Below are 15,863 nucleotides of genomic sequence, written 5' to 3'. Positions count from 1 at the left end.
CAAGGACACGTTACCTGACTACAATACATCAGAATATGCAAAGTCAGTTCACAAAACATGTCCCAAGAGTGGTGTCACTGTTAACTGGTTAACACATGCTAAATTACTCACGCAAGTGACATGTCTCTGAATACAAATTATGACCAAAATAGCTTTTCTAAGGAAGCAAAAAATGTGCAACAATAAAAACTTGGTAAACAAAGTGAGTTACTGAACCCAGTTTTGCACATGCTTCATTTCGACAAAAGCTGAGATGGACCAAATGCTCCTCTCTCTAGCTTGTGGGTCTAAAATTCAGGAGAGTGGTTAATGAATATGCATATTAGAGATTGAGTTCATAATACTTTGCATATATCTGCTACCTTAAAAGATTTCAGAATGGGGATCCTATTCATGGTTCAGTGAATACTCTTGTGTTCACATGTCAAACAAGAGCTGTGCACATTTACAAACTCACACTGAAAAATCTGGACAATTGTTGAGGCCCAGGAGTCTCACTCAGGGAAGACTCGGATCGTAAAACTAGTGGAAAAGCAGTTTATAAATGGAAAGATTATTCAACCACAGAGTTGGTCCCAGCATGGACTGGGCATAGTCCTCAAAGACCGAATATTACAGAAAAACTGCTTCGGATTTGCTCCCTACAAGAGATGCACTGCAACAGAGCAACAATAACAAAAATTGATACAAAGGATAAGGTAAGCTGGTCAATTAAACAAAACACCACAGGAAGAAAAAGCTAGTCCATTTTTGGTAAACTGTTTCCTACAAAGAAACTGCACAATACTAATTGCACAACAACAGAATTTGCAGATTTTTTATTTGCACAACATACTTGGACACAAGAGCCAGCTTTACTCTAAATCCCTCTGCTTTGCTATATGGGCAGCATCAGATTCAAAACAAAGAAATACAACAGTCACCCTGTACTAAAAATTCTTCATCAGCATCCTAAGTCAGCTTGTTTGTGCAGCTGGAACTTACTGGTAAATTCAGAGCTTGGAAAACAAGCTCTCATGAAGAAGCACAGGGCTAAAACAAAAGAATTAATTGCAACATCTTTTATTGTGGCTAAGTAATCCAATTTATTACTCTCACAGCTCCACTGAAAACATGTAAAGGAAAAGCATTTACCATTGTAAAGCAGACATTTAAAGTCAGTATTAAAATTGCAAAACAAAGTAGAATGACATCACTAATAAGGAAAAGAAAGATAACTGCAAACAGTTAAAAGTATGAGAAGACTTTCAGAATAGGTAACTGTCTTCCATTTGTGATCTGAACAGGAACAAGATCATATTAAATGGTGATACAGACTTAATGCTCATCCTGGTCCCAGAGTAGCTCTAATTTTCTTCCCCAAATCACATTTTGTCAGAATTTCTAATTACTTAAGACTGAGCTAAAAACTGTACTTAGGCTCTGGTTCAATCAATAACTCAGATAAAAAAAAAGAAAAATATATTTTCTGTTCCTCATATTATTTGGTATTACTCCATTGTTTCGCTCTGATATAGTGGCGTATTTTGTTAGCTAAGCATTTATCACACGTGTGCTTTAATAGCAAGTTTCTGGTGTCATTGACCTAGGTTTTAGTTATTTTCCAGCTCGTTGCAGGATTTTTGTCAGCCTGTGAACTACTACACAGTTACAATAAAGCACATCATTTGTGATTAGAGTTTTTGCATAATTATGCAGGAAAAAACCATTCCATGCTTTCCATAATTTCTAAGTAATTTAGGACAACCTACCTCACAGCCATGACTATGTCAACTAGATTCAGCTGCCTTGGTTATTTAGATCACAGGATTAGTGTTAGAATTGAAGAGTTGCTTTAATACGACAAGTTTTCACAGTGCTTGAAACAGGGCTGTATTTCAATGACATCATAAATATACTTACATGACTTATGATTTCAACCAAGTTATTATTCACAGCTAGAAATATTTCTGAAGTAAGAGAACATTTAAGTAGATAAATTCATGCCTTACCTTGTGAAAGGCACTGATTTGCCAGAGCAACCTGTCCAGAGTGTAGATACAGATTAAGACGTGTGAAGATACTGCTCAGAGATGGAATTGTAATGAAGCAGAAGGCAACACAAGCCTAAAGGAAATAAAAAAATGAAACTGAAGAAATTCCTAACTCAAAGTTATAGCAATCATTACTGATTTTACACACAATTAGGAATCAAAATGCATAAATCAGTTTTGGGAAAGACTTTCAATAAAAAGCAAATATTATGTGAAGTCCAAAATCAGCAACTTCAAATTTCTCATTATTATTTCAATAATTATAACAATATTTATGATTAATTATTGTTATTATGAGTAGATTAGCTCAAAACTTACTCTATAACGCTAGCTCAAAGAGTTCCTCTCTCCTCAAGTAACCAGCTTGCAGCTCAAGACCAAAACCTAACTAGAAAAGCAGACTACTGGTCTTCAGGGACAACCCATCTGTCAAACTGGTCAAAGCAGGGGCATTGCGTGTATTTGGGAGAGAGCAGATCTAGTGCAGCATGCTGCAACTTTAGACATACTGGAGCAGCCCAAACACCAAGATGGAGCGAGTGGCTCCCAGGGATACAGAAGTTGGCCAGAGTAACCCTAACTACCCTTTTGTCCAGGACATCATTCACAGATGCCGTGAACAAAAATCCATTAATTAATGGTAACTAATGCAAACACCTTCACAACACATGAAGATGAAGAAGACATCTCATTTGCCATGTTTCAGGTGAGAAGGGAACACAAGCAACTTGCATAGCCTGTGTATAGTTCAAAGCACATTTGACCATACCTATACAGACTCAGAGGCACTACAGCCAAAAGGAGCACTTCATTTGAAATTCAAATACTGATTCCAGCATATCAGCACTGATATTATGAGACAGAAGTTTAAATATATTCTTTTCCCCCTATCTCACATTCTCTCTGTGATTGAGTTACATAGAAGTTAAGTATTTTATTTCAAATATAGTTTGAAAACCTGAGCTTTCTCGAATTCACACAAACACCTCCCCAATGAACCTTCCTTTGGAGAGGGAATCGATCTTGCTGCTTTTTTAACACAAAGCTGCTATTAGATGCTTTGGGTCTTTTTTTTTTTTTTCCCCCCTTAAACCACAGCATTTGGCTTTAGAGAGTAGAGATCAATGGTAACAAGAGAAAACAAGACTACAAACGTTGTCAAAAATACTAACATATTGTTCTTGCAAAAATTATAAACAGGTGGCAGCAGATAGTATTACCTGCTAAGAATGCAGGCTCAAAGTTTATTACAGTCAGACCTACCCTGACAAAGGCAGCAGTCTTTCTGGAATGATTTCCTTTCATCACCTTTCTTGTTTCCATTGCTAGTTGGTTCACAGACTACACATAAAAACCAAAAGCAAATAATTAAGAAAAATGCAAAGATTTATTAGGTCAGTGGCAAATAACAAACTGCTTGTTTCATTGCATGCATTTAGAGAAAAGAAACTGTCAAAAGGGACCCCAATATGCTCTCCCCTCACTGTACTATGTAGTTTTTACTTGGGAGAATTTTAGTGACTGTTCCTTAAAGCAAATATAATTCTGAAGGTTTGTAAAGGTAGACTTGTCGATTTATTCAAGGCTTTAGATCATCCCTTGCTTCCCAGCTATAGTGCTGTCATCACCTCCTTCCTGGTGTAAAGATGATTTCTAGCTAACACACTTATTAAAAAAAAACAAAACCAAAATAATAAAAGGATTTAAAAGAAGATGCAATGTTGCAAAGGAATCAGATGCAGCTAATGCTCACCTGACATGTAAGTCAATACAGAAAAGAGATTAACCTTCCCAATCACAGCAGGACTCTGCCTACATCTGCAGCGAGACACAGTCTAATCTCGCCTAGATGGAAGATTACAGAAGAGAGAACCCAAATTCTGAATGCACAAAAGTGCCATTTATTTTATTAGATATGGAATCTCTTGCAAGATAGCCGGTTTTCTTTGTTGCAATGACACCATGCATTCCTGTCAAGCAAGAACTTCAGAGTTGAGGGTGATAAAATGAGATGTAAGATCAAAGTCTACTTTAAAAACACCTGATAAAAAGACTTCAAGACTTATTTTGACATAGGCCAATAATCTGGGCAGGGAATGGGAGAACTGCAAATATATCCCCACTTTCTAAGATAACGTAGATAAACTGTATCTTACATGAATCAACTGGACCAGAACAGGCTCCAGATTGCAAAACATTGACCTGGCTTCAACATAGAAACTCAGCTGTTGTTCAAAGTCACGTCCAAATGAAACCTATAAAAGAAAAAAACCCTCTAGATTTTACCATTGTAGGCCATTAACTTTAAGAAATATACAACTACATGCAGATGAACCACAGATATTCGAAAGTCAAAATCCCCGTATATTGGTAAGAAAAAAAAACACCATTAACAACAAAATAGCACCCAGAGAACCTCTGTCCTTTTAGCTGTCTGCTTTCCAATACTTAACCCTAGGGAAACTTGAAAGTTTTGCTGGGCGTTTTTTGTCCATATTCCACAAGATCTTCTACCTTACAGATCAAGTATTTAACAAGAAAATAAAATTTAAATCCTAGATTTGTGAAGTGCTTTCTAAACTATCAGAACTCTTGATTCTATATGGAACAGGGACAAAGGCTTGATATAGTTCATACTTAAAGTAAAACAAAAAAAATGCAGAAAAATAGAAATAGATCAGTAAATCTGTATTCAGATTCCTGTAATTTCTAGTTACTAAAGGGCATCCAAGAGAAATTAGCATTTTCCTAACTAGATATACCAGTAAGAAAAGCAGGTTTTCCTTGAGTTTGGTTAATAAATATGTGCTTATATAGTATGGCAAAAGCCTGCAACCTTGCACGCTGGCAGGAAAGAAGTCAAAAACAACCCCTGTGTGAGAACACCCTACTTCTAGCCCTTCAGATTTTAAAGAACCAAGTGCTGTCAGCTGGAGTGTCTCAGCTGTCAATTAAAAGGCTAGCAAGAGGAACAGTCTCCAGGCAGTCTACATTTATGTATTCAAATGGATGGTTTTTCTAATAGAAGTAAAGGTTGCATTATTTATTATTTCTCAAGCCACACGTGAAACAAGTTTTTACAGAATTAAAAGAAAAATTACATTTAATCCACACAGTGAAAGATCAAAGGATTGCTGCTTACATTACAGACAACTGTCTTTGCCTTTCCTCTGTCTCTGCAACTGCTGATTCTTGAGTCCTAGTCTCAAGAAAGCTTCTCTAAAAATATAAAATTTTCCACAAAAAAGCCTGACTGTAAGGCTGACTATTACAACTGCTTTTCCCTCCAAATCTTAATGTGTGCTGGTTTAAAATTTGTAACTAGTCATTTTGCTGCTATGGGATTTTTTTTTTCCCCCTAAACCGAGACTATAAAGCCCCATCAAATATTATTATTCAATGTGGGAAATCCTCCTAAAGGAAATTATACAATATTATACTGCATATAAACCTTAAGCAAGATTATATTAAAAATATTAAATAGCAAATTATTATAGCTGAAGAGGAAGCAACCATCTAGAGATAAATTCATAGAATTGCAACAAAGAACAAAGAGGACAAGTAGAGAAAAAGCCTGTCAGCTCTGACTATGTGAAAGAAAAGCCAAGCACTGAGAGTACCTGGTTAGAGAACAAAAAAAAGCTTGAGAACATCTTCCTAAAACAATCTGACATCTCAAACAACAGACAAGAACAACATATTTTACCAGGGTAAGAGGGAGGGAAGGGTTAAAAATTAATTTCAAAACAAAACAACTGGAGTTTTTGTAGGACTACTAATTTGATGATACAAATTATCTTATTTGTAAATGAAGATAAACAGAGATAAGAATAACATACAAGTTATACTTATTTTGTGGTATTTAAAGCTGGTATTGGTTCCATTTAGAGCTGTGTAGTGGAACTTCATTCATAAATCAGTGACCTCTCTGATGCTGTAACAGGCAGGACTTTAATTGCTGTTTAAGTTTTTAATACTTACTTACCATGAGATCTAAAAAACTAGCAGGAAATACGATTAAATAAACAACACGTGCACTTTAAACTCTCATATTGCACCATGTCAGCTTCAACGCTGTACGATATTTCTTTCAACACAAGCATACTTATTTCACTAAAATACACTGGCTAGGGTTTTCAACGGTCTTAAGCAAGTCAGACACAACCTCTGATTCAGCTACACAGGCAGCTGTTTCTCATGGGGATCTCATGAAAATGCCAGCTATAAGGAACATCCCAACAGTTGCACAAGACTGTCACTCACCATTTTTATGAATCCATTTATCAAAGCTGCTAACATTCTTTTCTCATCCTCAAGTGTTAGTGCACTATAAGAGAAAATTTATACGGTACATTTTAGAATATTGCTTATCTTATTTATCTGTAAAGGTTCAAATGATACATACTAATTTATATAATGTTATGTCCGTATAAAATACTTATTGCACACTATGACCACTAAGCTCAATTTTAGTTATAAAGCAATGAAACTAATTTTAATATCACCAGCTCAACCATGCATCAAACTAAATTAAAAATTTTAAAAAATGTAAAAATTGTTAAGAGTGTTTTTAGATTTTACAGAAACTCAGATTTTGGCACGAGAAGGAAGCTAAGCTAATGTTTTTTACAGCAAGCAAATGGCTTCACAGTCTTGTGTTACAACATGAGAACTTGAGTAGGAACTGATTATAAAAACCTAAAGAAATAAGTCAATCTATTATTAGAAGAAAGTTATCCTATTTAAGGGAAAAAGCTTCTAAAATACACTTTAAATAGTGTATGTAATAGTTCACGTATTTATTTTACAAACAACATTAGTTTATTGGTTTGTTTGGTTTTTTTTTTTTACTAACCCTGCCACATAATTTAAAAAATTATAAAGATCACCTTATTACAGTCCTGCCTTTTTGATGTTTTAGTAAGAACTGAACTAAACTGATACATAAAGTTTCTTTTCAAGATTATCACAGATACCTGTTGTATAGCAAGTGTACAAATCTAATTTGAAACAAATTTACATCACATGAAAATCCAACAAGTCAAACCTGTTTCACTGAAAATGGATGAACAAAAAGTTAAATTACAATTAACTAATACAATTTAATCCTTTTACTATTATATACTTGGCTCCAGCTTTGACCTTTAGTATATCAGTTACCAATTTCCTAGCTCAGACACCAGATGGGAAGAGAACAATAGTTTTATTATACAAATTCAGTAAAGGAGGAAAGAAAATCTCAGCATGATTAGCTCATTAGTGCATCGCCAATCAAGAGAGTCAACTGATGGGCTCTGAAAGGCTCAGAAGACTTGTAATGAGATCGCCAGGTCAGTTACAGGTTTCCAGTTCAATTCTGAATCAGACCCCTACCAGTCTAAAGGCTGTTATCCTCCAACAGCTGTTACAGGGGTCAGTGAGCCCTACACAATGGGTCGGGGGTTTCCTGAACCAGGATGTAAAAACAGATGCAGGAGTTACTTCAAGACAGTTAGAATTTATGATGATTTGCCAGTAAGAGACGATACAACAGAACCAAGTTAACGATGCACACCATCTTATCTCAGCTAAAAGAACTGCTGGTTTAAGAGATTTTAAGAGTCTCAGCAAACTATCAGAATTATTTTGGCAAAACATCCGTTGAAGTATCAAATATGGATTGCCATAAACTGCTTAATTTTTTAAATGACCTGTTTTAGCTTCAATATATTGTTCTATTTAAAGTTTCAAGTGGCTTTTAGTGCAACATACAGCTAAATAAGGTGCTCTAAGCCAAAATAAAGCACTCTATCTGGTATAAATTGGAACTACATGCCAAATCTGATTTCTTTATTGGCAATAAACCTTGCATTCACGGCATATTAACGCTGAGAAAGTTACAAGTTCCTTTACAGCGTCTGCCACACTAAGAGGCTCTGGGCTCAGGCTGCCAAAAGAAAATGTGCCCTCACAATTGTACTCAACCCAAACTAGAAGAAAAAAAAGGAGATTTTTGCTCTTAAGATCTAAAGTTTGCAGCATTGTGATTTTGAATCTATTTTCAAACAGAGACAGATCTCTGTGTGATTTTTGCAAGTTACCTACAAACCACGACTGTTTTCCACATTGCACAACTGAATGTGATGGAAGCTTAATTTACAAGTATCTGGCCAGTACTCTAAGACACTCTACTTCAAAGTACTACAAAAATGGGAAGAAAATTGTCATAGTCCAAGTTTGACAGACAGATCCCCTTTTTTCCTATTTATAGATCTGCTTAAAATAAATATTAACAGAAATTACAGGTAGACTGTCAAGTCATAGTTACTGAGAACTTGGCATATCAGAAGGCATTTGGCACAGTAAAGAAAAAATATCCTGACCTATACACAATGGCTGCTCAGACAGTGAGGGTGCAACAGGGCACCCAGGATCCTTAACAACCTCAGCACTCAAAGTCAAGGGGAAAAGAGAAGAGGATGATTTACGGGAAAGAGATAGATGGTTCAGGAGCTTCTCCTCTGTTCTAGCTTCCCCTGCTCAAGGTCCCTAGAGATCTTTCAGGGGTCCTTTTAAAGATTTCACACTCCTTTGTAATGACTGAAAAAAGTGGTCCAAAAAAAGGTATAATTGAGTATGGCAATCTGTGCTTTAATGGCTACATATTCACTTAAATCTCAAAAATAGTTTATTATTCACTAGAACTCAAAGATTACATTGGTTTCACTCTCAAAAATATTTTTAAGATTGGATTGTTTAGTGTCTCTGCTCCACTAGAAAACTCTAAAAAATCATTGCTACCTTCCTTTTAAAATTCTGCTTCACTATTCAAAATAAAGCAGTAACTAAAGAGCAAACGGTATGTGCTGCCACTTCACTGCACAGCTCTTCCCTCACCACTAATTGGATTCATATCTTAATCCACCATGAAACAAACAGCCTCAGAAGTGTGAAACTGTACACCAAGCAGCCAAACTTTGCATAAACGATAGTTATTAGTAGGAGTAAAGTTAATCTTACTTCACAGAATCGTGCATCGTCTTGCAGATATGCAGAAGAGCATTGAGTATAACAGGATCCTTTGTAGATTCCTGTTGATGCCTATAAAACATTTTAGAAAAAGTGATGAAAAATCCTGCTCTGCCAAGATGAAAAACAATGACTAGAATAACACTGATTTAATGCGTAATTCCATCATCAGCATTGTATGACACTACTGAAGTTCTATATTCATTTTTTAACCAACAGAACTCCAAAGATCACATGGTTAATAAACATACAATACCAACAAATGCCAGTCAAGAAATATTATCTTAATACACAGAGCTTTACTGCCAAGCCACACAATCTGACTCCTTAAGGGACACAAGCAGCCAGACATGTGATACATTGAGGCAATGTAAGAACGTCAAAACAAAGCAATCCTAGATCTACCAAGAAGTAATACAGTTTCTCAGCTACAGATGGACAGACAGGAAGGATAAATGTCACGTTTAGGTACAGAGGCACACGTGCAGTGGAGCACCTCTAAGACCTTGATTAAAGGGCTGCAGCATCTCTTATATGAGCAAAGGCCAAGAGAGCTGGGACTGTTGAGCCTAGAGAAGAGAAGAGAAGGCTTGGGGGGGGGGCTTAGCAGTGTATATAAGTACCTGAAGGGAAGGTGAAAAAGAAAAAAAAATGTTTCAAGGAACCTTGTTAATTATTTGAAAAGAAAAGGACTGTGTGACTTTTACAATACTTGAACATGAAGCCTCATCTTCTAAGTTGATTTTCATCTGGGGAAATGTCCCTTTTTCTACATACTGGAGCTTGTAACAAGAGACTGTCTCTCTTCCTCAATTATACCAAGGTAACAGTTCTGTGCTGTCACATTGGCTGGAATACGAAATAAATTTCGTAAACCAACTAAGGCAATATAAATTTAAAAAAGCTCAGAGAACAACTATTCTGGTAATCCACAGCAAGTCTGCATCAATATGATTACTTCAATTTCAGCTTTCTTTGTGAACAGTTAAACAGTGAATCAGTAGATTAACAAAACTGACATATTTTCATTTTTCTTTCCATAGCCTGGAACACCATCACAAGCTAAGTGGCCTATATACCAACTCATCTTCCCTAGCAAACTTTCAATCCATTCCCCAGATCCTCCAGAGTCCATTTAATCTGAATATTCTCCACTTACTTAATAAAAGATTCCATAATGCATTTGCAAACCTCCACTCTCACACTTTCCTTCTGGAACATATCCAGAAATGGCAAGAATTTCTCCTGAAGTACAAATACATAAACAAGTAAAATTAGGTATGTTACAAACAACACGCTAAAACAATAAATATTTTGGATCAGTTTTATAATCACAGCTGGTTTAGTTAAAATTATTTTAATCTTTTTTGAAGACAGTAATTCATCTTGAAGGATGAAAGAGTGGAAACAAATGGAAAATCACCAATGGCTGAAACATGTCTCAATTTATTGATTGCAGAGATCCAGGATAAAATACAAAACACAGAACTGTTTGAATCAAACATTGCAAATTTTTTAAAAGTAATCACATGCTTGAAACAGCTTAAGATCACGACAAATTCAGACATCTATGGGAACAAAAGGTAGGATATTAAAAACAATGAAAACGGGTCACACGCCAGCAACCATTTTGCACGTATCCAGGGTAACTGATGAAGGTCCAAGACACTCAAATTTTCTTCACAGACAAGGGTTTACGTTGTTAAGATACTGTAATACTTAGTTTCAGTATCATCTCAAGAATATAGCGAGGCTAAGTTTTTCAGAATTATCTGAGCAATTTGTGAGCAAGACTTGACTCCAAATGCACAGGGTCCTCTTTCTCTACCAGTCTCTGACCTAAGTTTCACTTTGTTTCAATGCTAAACTTAAGCCCTATGATAGAGCATGTTAAGTATATATCACAATATAGAAACAGCTATCAGCAATTACACGAACACATGCACAAATAAATGGTATTTTATCTTCCATTGATTGTCACTTATGCCATAACAAACTTAGAGAATCTAACAGCCTAAGGAAAAAAATGTGGAAAACTGGAATTAGAATAACACATACTTAAGTAGTTAGCAGCAGAGAGCTTCCCAAAACGTTTCTGCACTTATCTACTTGATAAAAAGTCCTCTGACTATGTCATCTTGCACATAATCTACATAGCCAAGTCAGGTAAATGCTCTTGCAGAAACAGTGCAAAACAGTTCTTCCTAAAAATTTATTAAACAGAGTATCACTTACCACTGAAAAAAGCAGAGAGAAGTCATAGATATAGGTAATAACTTTCTGAATAATTGACTGCAGCTAAAGGAAAAAAAAGAAAAAAAAAAAGGGGGAAATTTTTGTAATACAAGTTAAATTAAGACTATCCACACCAGAGATTATTCTTCTCTAGTTATTCACAGAAAACTGGGCTGGAAGACACTTTAAGCATTCATCGATGTAATTTCCTTCCCCAAAGCAGGATCAACTACAGCCATGCTGTTCCTAACAGATGTTTTTCCAACATGCTCTTCAGAACTCATATGAACAGAGGCTGAGCAGCCTGCCCAGCCTTTGTTTGTTCTTTACTTTTTGGAGTTAGGCAGATTCTTCTGATTTATAGTCTGCATGTCCTCCAGCTCTCTAGACAAAAAAAAACAAACAACCAACCAAAAAAAAAACAAAACCAAAAACAAACCAGTTTGCTAAATCTTCTTTTGTAGGGACTTTATCTACACTCCAAATACCCACAAAGACCTTCTTCTAGAACCTCTTCAACTAATCCATATTTTACCTGGCATGCAGTCTCAGGAGCTGGACACGATAATTCACTGAAGCCTTAAGTATGTCAAGTAGAGATGGATTATTTTATGGTTTAATTCTGTTTAAACAGCCTGCCGTGATTGCTAATTTTCTTCAGCAGAATACCCCTGCTGATGTAGGAGTTAACTATAGCTACTTCTAAATACATAAATCATTGTGGTTTAGCATTTCTCTGAACTGAAAGCTTGATGTGCAGCAAAAAAAGGAGGAACAAATCACAGCACTACACAGTTCCAAAAGGCTTCCCAAATTATAGCCAGTGTTTAAAAATTATTATTTTGTGGTAAGAGACATCAGCAATGTTTAAGAATTAATTTAATCTAAGAAAATGCACATCCCATTTTTACAGATTTCACAAAATAAGTTCTTTACCTGTGGATAAGCATCTTCAAATGCTCGATCAGGAGTCATGTGTTTGATAACATCAGCCAAAACTGTATTGACCTCTCGCTTCTGTTTAGTGAAAAATGAGGTTACAAAATACGGTCATGAAATCAGCACATAAATCAAGTCACTGAAAACCACTTGAATAATTTATTTCCCTTTGCCAAAGCTTTCTATGGAGCTCTAGTCAAGCCAGGAACTTTAGACATAGCTCCAGTAAATCCTTACTTAAACTGGTCCATCTGCCATTAAAATAAAAGGATAAAAAATACGCAGTGCTGGGGAGTGGTGAAGACTCCTTCAAAGCTGCATCTTTTGTCCCTATTCATCTTTCATGAAAGGAATACATTTTTTCATTCACTACTGAAGTCCTACAAGCTTATATTGAATAGTCAAAGCTTTTCCATTTTTAATACCAAACTGCTAATATAGCCACTCAGTCTGTATCAGAAAACCTTCAAAGGAAACAAAGTAATTTTCACATACCGTAAAATGTCTGCATGTATACTCCACCCACACTTCAGCACAGTTGATATAATCCTAGAAATACACGTGTCTTATGATTACTAATATTTACAGAAGGTTATGAGAAATACACTTGCAAAAAAATACACTTAAAAGAGTAACTCCTGAGGTATGATTCATGCAGACCTAAAGATCTAGCACTAATGACAAACCTCAAAAGTTGCTTATGTATGTAAGTAGAGCTCAGAGGAGCAAGGATTGTATAAAGATACTACCAGGTATCATATTTTTTGGCAACTGTGTGTATCTAGAAAAGGTAAACCACGTCATGCTAAGCATGTGCTTACTGAACAACTGACTACAATTTTGCCCTAAACACAGAATCAGTAGTGAAACAGAAGGGACAATAACTCACCTGTGGGTTCTTCAGCTTTGTTATAACCTTCCAGGCTTCATTTAATATTTGAAGGCGATCATTTTCAGGAGGATCAGCCAACGCCAAGTTTAATCCCAGGGAGCGAAAGAGGAGATGCTAAAAGTTAATGAGAAATTTAAAATTAAAAGCAGAAGATGCATGTCCATCCAACACTGCTCTAGCAGGTACACTGCAGAAAGAGTTTTTGGATCAAACTACCTTTTATTGAAATGATGTGCAAGTTATGTAAGGCAACTAAGAGTATAAAGAACTCTGTCAGACAACAAACAGGAATTGTTACAAATTACATACAAAAAGTTACCTTTGGGAATCCAGATTCATCACACTCTTTAATCATGCCAATGAAGTCCATAGATCTCGCAGCAATAAACTCTGCTCTGAATGCTGACATTACTGAATTCAACAGCAAAGCACTACAATGAACATAACACAAATCAATACAGCTCAACATCAACTAAAATTTTGTTGTCCCTTCATTTACATTAATGTGAACTTCTTAGACTAACAACTGTCCAGCACCTATTCTAAATTTAAAAAAAAAAAAAGGGAGAAGGAAGAAAAAACCCTCACAAATCGAGCTTGCACTGATGAGGAGTAATAGTGCACAAGCGAAACAGAAAAACATTACACTGTCAGATAAGGAAAGGGTAACCCAGCCTGTAGAATACTTCTTCCACAGAGGGTTTTTGAAGCCATCATTTTACCAGAAGTTTGCTAGAAGGATCAAGTAAACCAGCAGCAGCTGGCACCTTTAGAAACTTACTCTCTTTTTAACTACAGTTCAGAAGTATACTTTGGCAGGGCAAATCTCTACTGAAGTTTTTCTCACTGACTTAAAATATATACGCGTTACAAAAGTCAGCTTTCTAGCAACTGCATTGTTAGGATTAAAATAAATCCAGTCAGTCATTATCATACTATAACTGGCAATGACATATTTAGACATTCATGATTAGTCATTCAGACCCTTATTTGTATTACTATCAAGCCAAAGTTACCAATGGAAGAGTGAACTCATTGCGTTAATGTAAAACCCACTTCACTGATACTATTATGCAAACATAAGAAACAAAATCTAGTATTATTCAAAAGGCAATGGCTTCGGGCAAACACGGCCATGAGTTAGCAGAGAAGCTGCCTCATAAAACACTGTGTCTTTCACCAGTCTGAAACAGTCTGAATATGGGTCAGTCTACCTTGAGGGGAAGTCTATGGAGTGCATAAAATAGCCCAGCACCCTCTGAGTTTCTGACTGAGCATTAATGGTGCCACCGTAATTTGACTGGAATTTGCATTTTATCATTAGACAGCTACTTCCAGTTCACTAGGTATATGCTTTGCAATACAGAGAAGCAGGCTGTCACTTTTCACTTAGATGGTTGCAACATAGACAACGGAACATACTGAGATTATTTAAAGATTTATACACTGATGTCTCTTGCTTTGTAATATTTTGACAGTCATAAGAAAACATAAAAACACAGTACTCCACTTTAAAAGAAAACTACCGTACTTTATAGATCATCTAAACCAGATTATTCAACTTCCCAATAAAAAAAGACATGTCCCAAAAACATTTCTTTAAAAAAAACCCTCATTATACTCAACATTTTGTCCTTCCTTCGAAGAGCAAACAGGTGCAAAGAGGAGGCACTCAGCCCATCTTTACAGTGAGAAGTGCTAAAAGGTGATTTAAAAATAAGTTCCACAAAACAAATCAACACCTATACAAAAATAATTAACACAGCGAGTACATGGATTACTTTTATCCATATTATACACTGATACAATAGCATCTTCACATCACAATTTTAAAATCACACTTTTCCCGTACTCCTCAGCTCAGTCACAGAATGCTAATGCTGGCATTCCTCAGCCACTGCAGAACTGGACTGTGCAAAGCACATGAGAAAAAAATAGGTAGCTGAAAACTTTCACCGAACTCGGCCTACCCACCCAATGAACTGAGATGAGCTCATCAGCAGGCCAAATTGCATTCACACAGCTCAGGAAGTACACCCAAAACTTTCACACCATCTTCCTGAACTACTCACTGAAGGTGATTAGCCTGCACACAGACTTCTAGGAGACATTTGGGATATTAATTTTAATGTTGAAAAAAGCCTAAATATTACCATCTTCCAAAGGTGTCAGCTGCTTTACAACTTCCCTTGCAAAATGCATGTATGGGCTGACTGTAGCTAGCAGAGGCTAGGGGGAAGGAAGGGGAGGAAAACAGAGAAGAACAAAGCCAGGAATCAGACAGGGCTGATGGAGAACACATTACGTGTCCTAAACTTTGGCTTAGGAGCCAAAATGCAGCAACCAAGTTAAATTAACTAACTTGTGCTCTACAAGTAATCTACCATATTTTAGAACTCATCTCTGGAAAACAGATGTTCATAATCACGATTTAGTAAGCTACTGGGAGAACAAAAGCTACACTATGCATCCAGAAAGGGTTTTCAAAAGGGAGAAAGAGAATTTTATTACAGGGACTCACAGGTACTCATTACAGACTTATGCCTTCTACATTGTGCAATACTTACTTGTTCCCCAATTTTTTGCATCTCTCCATCATCTCAGTAAGCAGAACCTGGAAGAATTACTTATTAAAATTAGCGACTAGAGACTCTGCAAATAAATTCAGTTTTAATTACTGTAGTGAGGTCACCTAAAAGCTGTTTTAATTACCTACCCAATACATTTCAATAATCCTGTCTTATCCTGTATTTACA

General features: G+C 36.1%; 1 protein-coding gene across 2 annotated transcripts in view; it reads right to left on the bottom strand.

Moving 5' to 3' along the window:
- VPS35L (VPS35 endosomal protein sorting factor like) overlaps positions 1–15,863 on the bottom strand; it is a 57,439-nt gene that overhangs the window by 22,753 nt on the left and 18,823 nt on the right. For both annotated transcript variants that reach the window (XM_068423291.1, XM_068423292.1), the window contains exons 15-26: positions 15,675–15,721; positions 13,427–13,538; positions 13,105–13,221; positions 12,711–12,764; positions 12,213–12,293; positions 11,277–11,339; positions 10,201–10,286; positions 9,033–9,113; positions 6,297–6,360; positions 4,190–4,288; positions 3,297–3,374; positions 1,992–2,106 (exon numbers count right to left, since the gene is read on the bottom strand). In XM_068423291.1, coding sequence (XP_068279392.1) covers positions 1,992–2,106; positions 3,297–3,374; positions 4,190–4,288; positions 6,297–6,360; positions 9,033–9,113; positions 10,201–10,286; positions 11,277–11,339; positions 12,213–12,293; positions 12,711–12,764; positions 13,105–13,221; positions 13,427–13,538; positions 15,675–15,721 — 997 coding nt within the window. The remainder of the gene's footprint in view (positions 1–1,991; positions 2,107–3,296; positions 3,375–4,189; positions 4,289–6,296; positions 6,361–9,032; positions 9,114–10,200; positions 10,287–11,276; positions 11,340–12,212; positions 12,294–12,710; positions 12,765–13,104; positions 13,222–13,426; positions 13,539–15,674; positions 15,722–15,863) is intronic.

Source organism: Nyctibius grandis, chromosome Z (assembly GCF_013368605.1).
Source record: "Nyctibius grandis isolate bNycGra1 chromosome Z, bNycGra1.pri, whole genome shotgun sequence".
Classification (NCBI taxonomy): Eukaryota; Metazoa; Chordata; class Aves; order Nyctibiiformes; family Nyctibiidae; genus Nyctibius; species Nyctibius grandis.
This window is presented reverse-complemented; position numbering and strand designations above follow the sequence as displayed.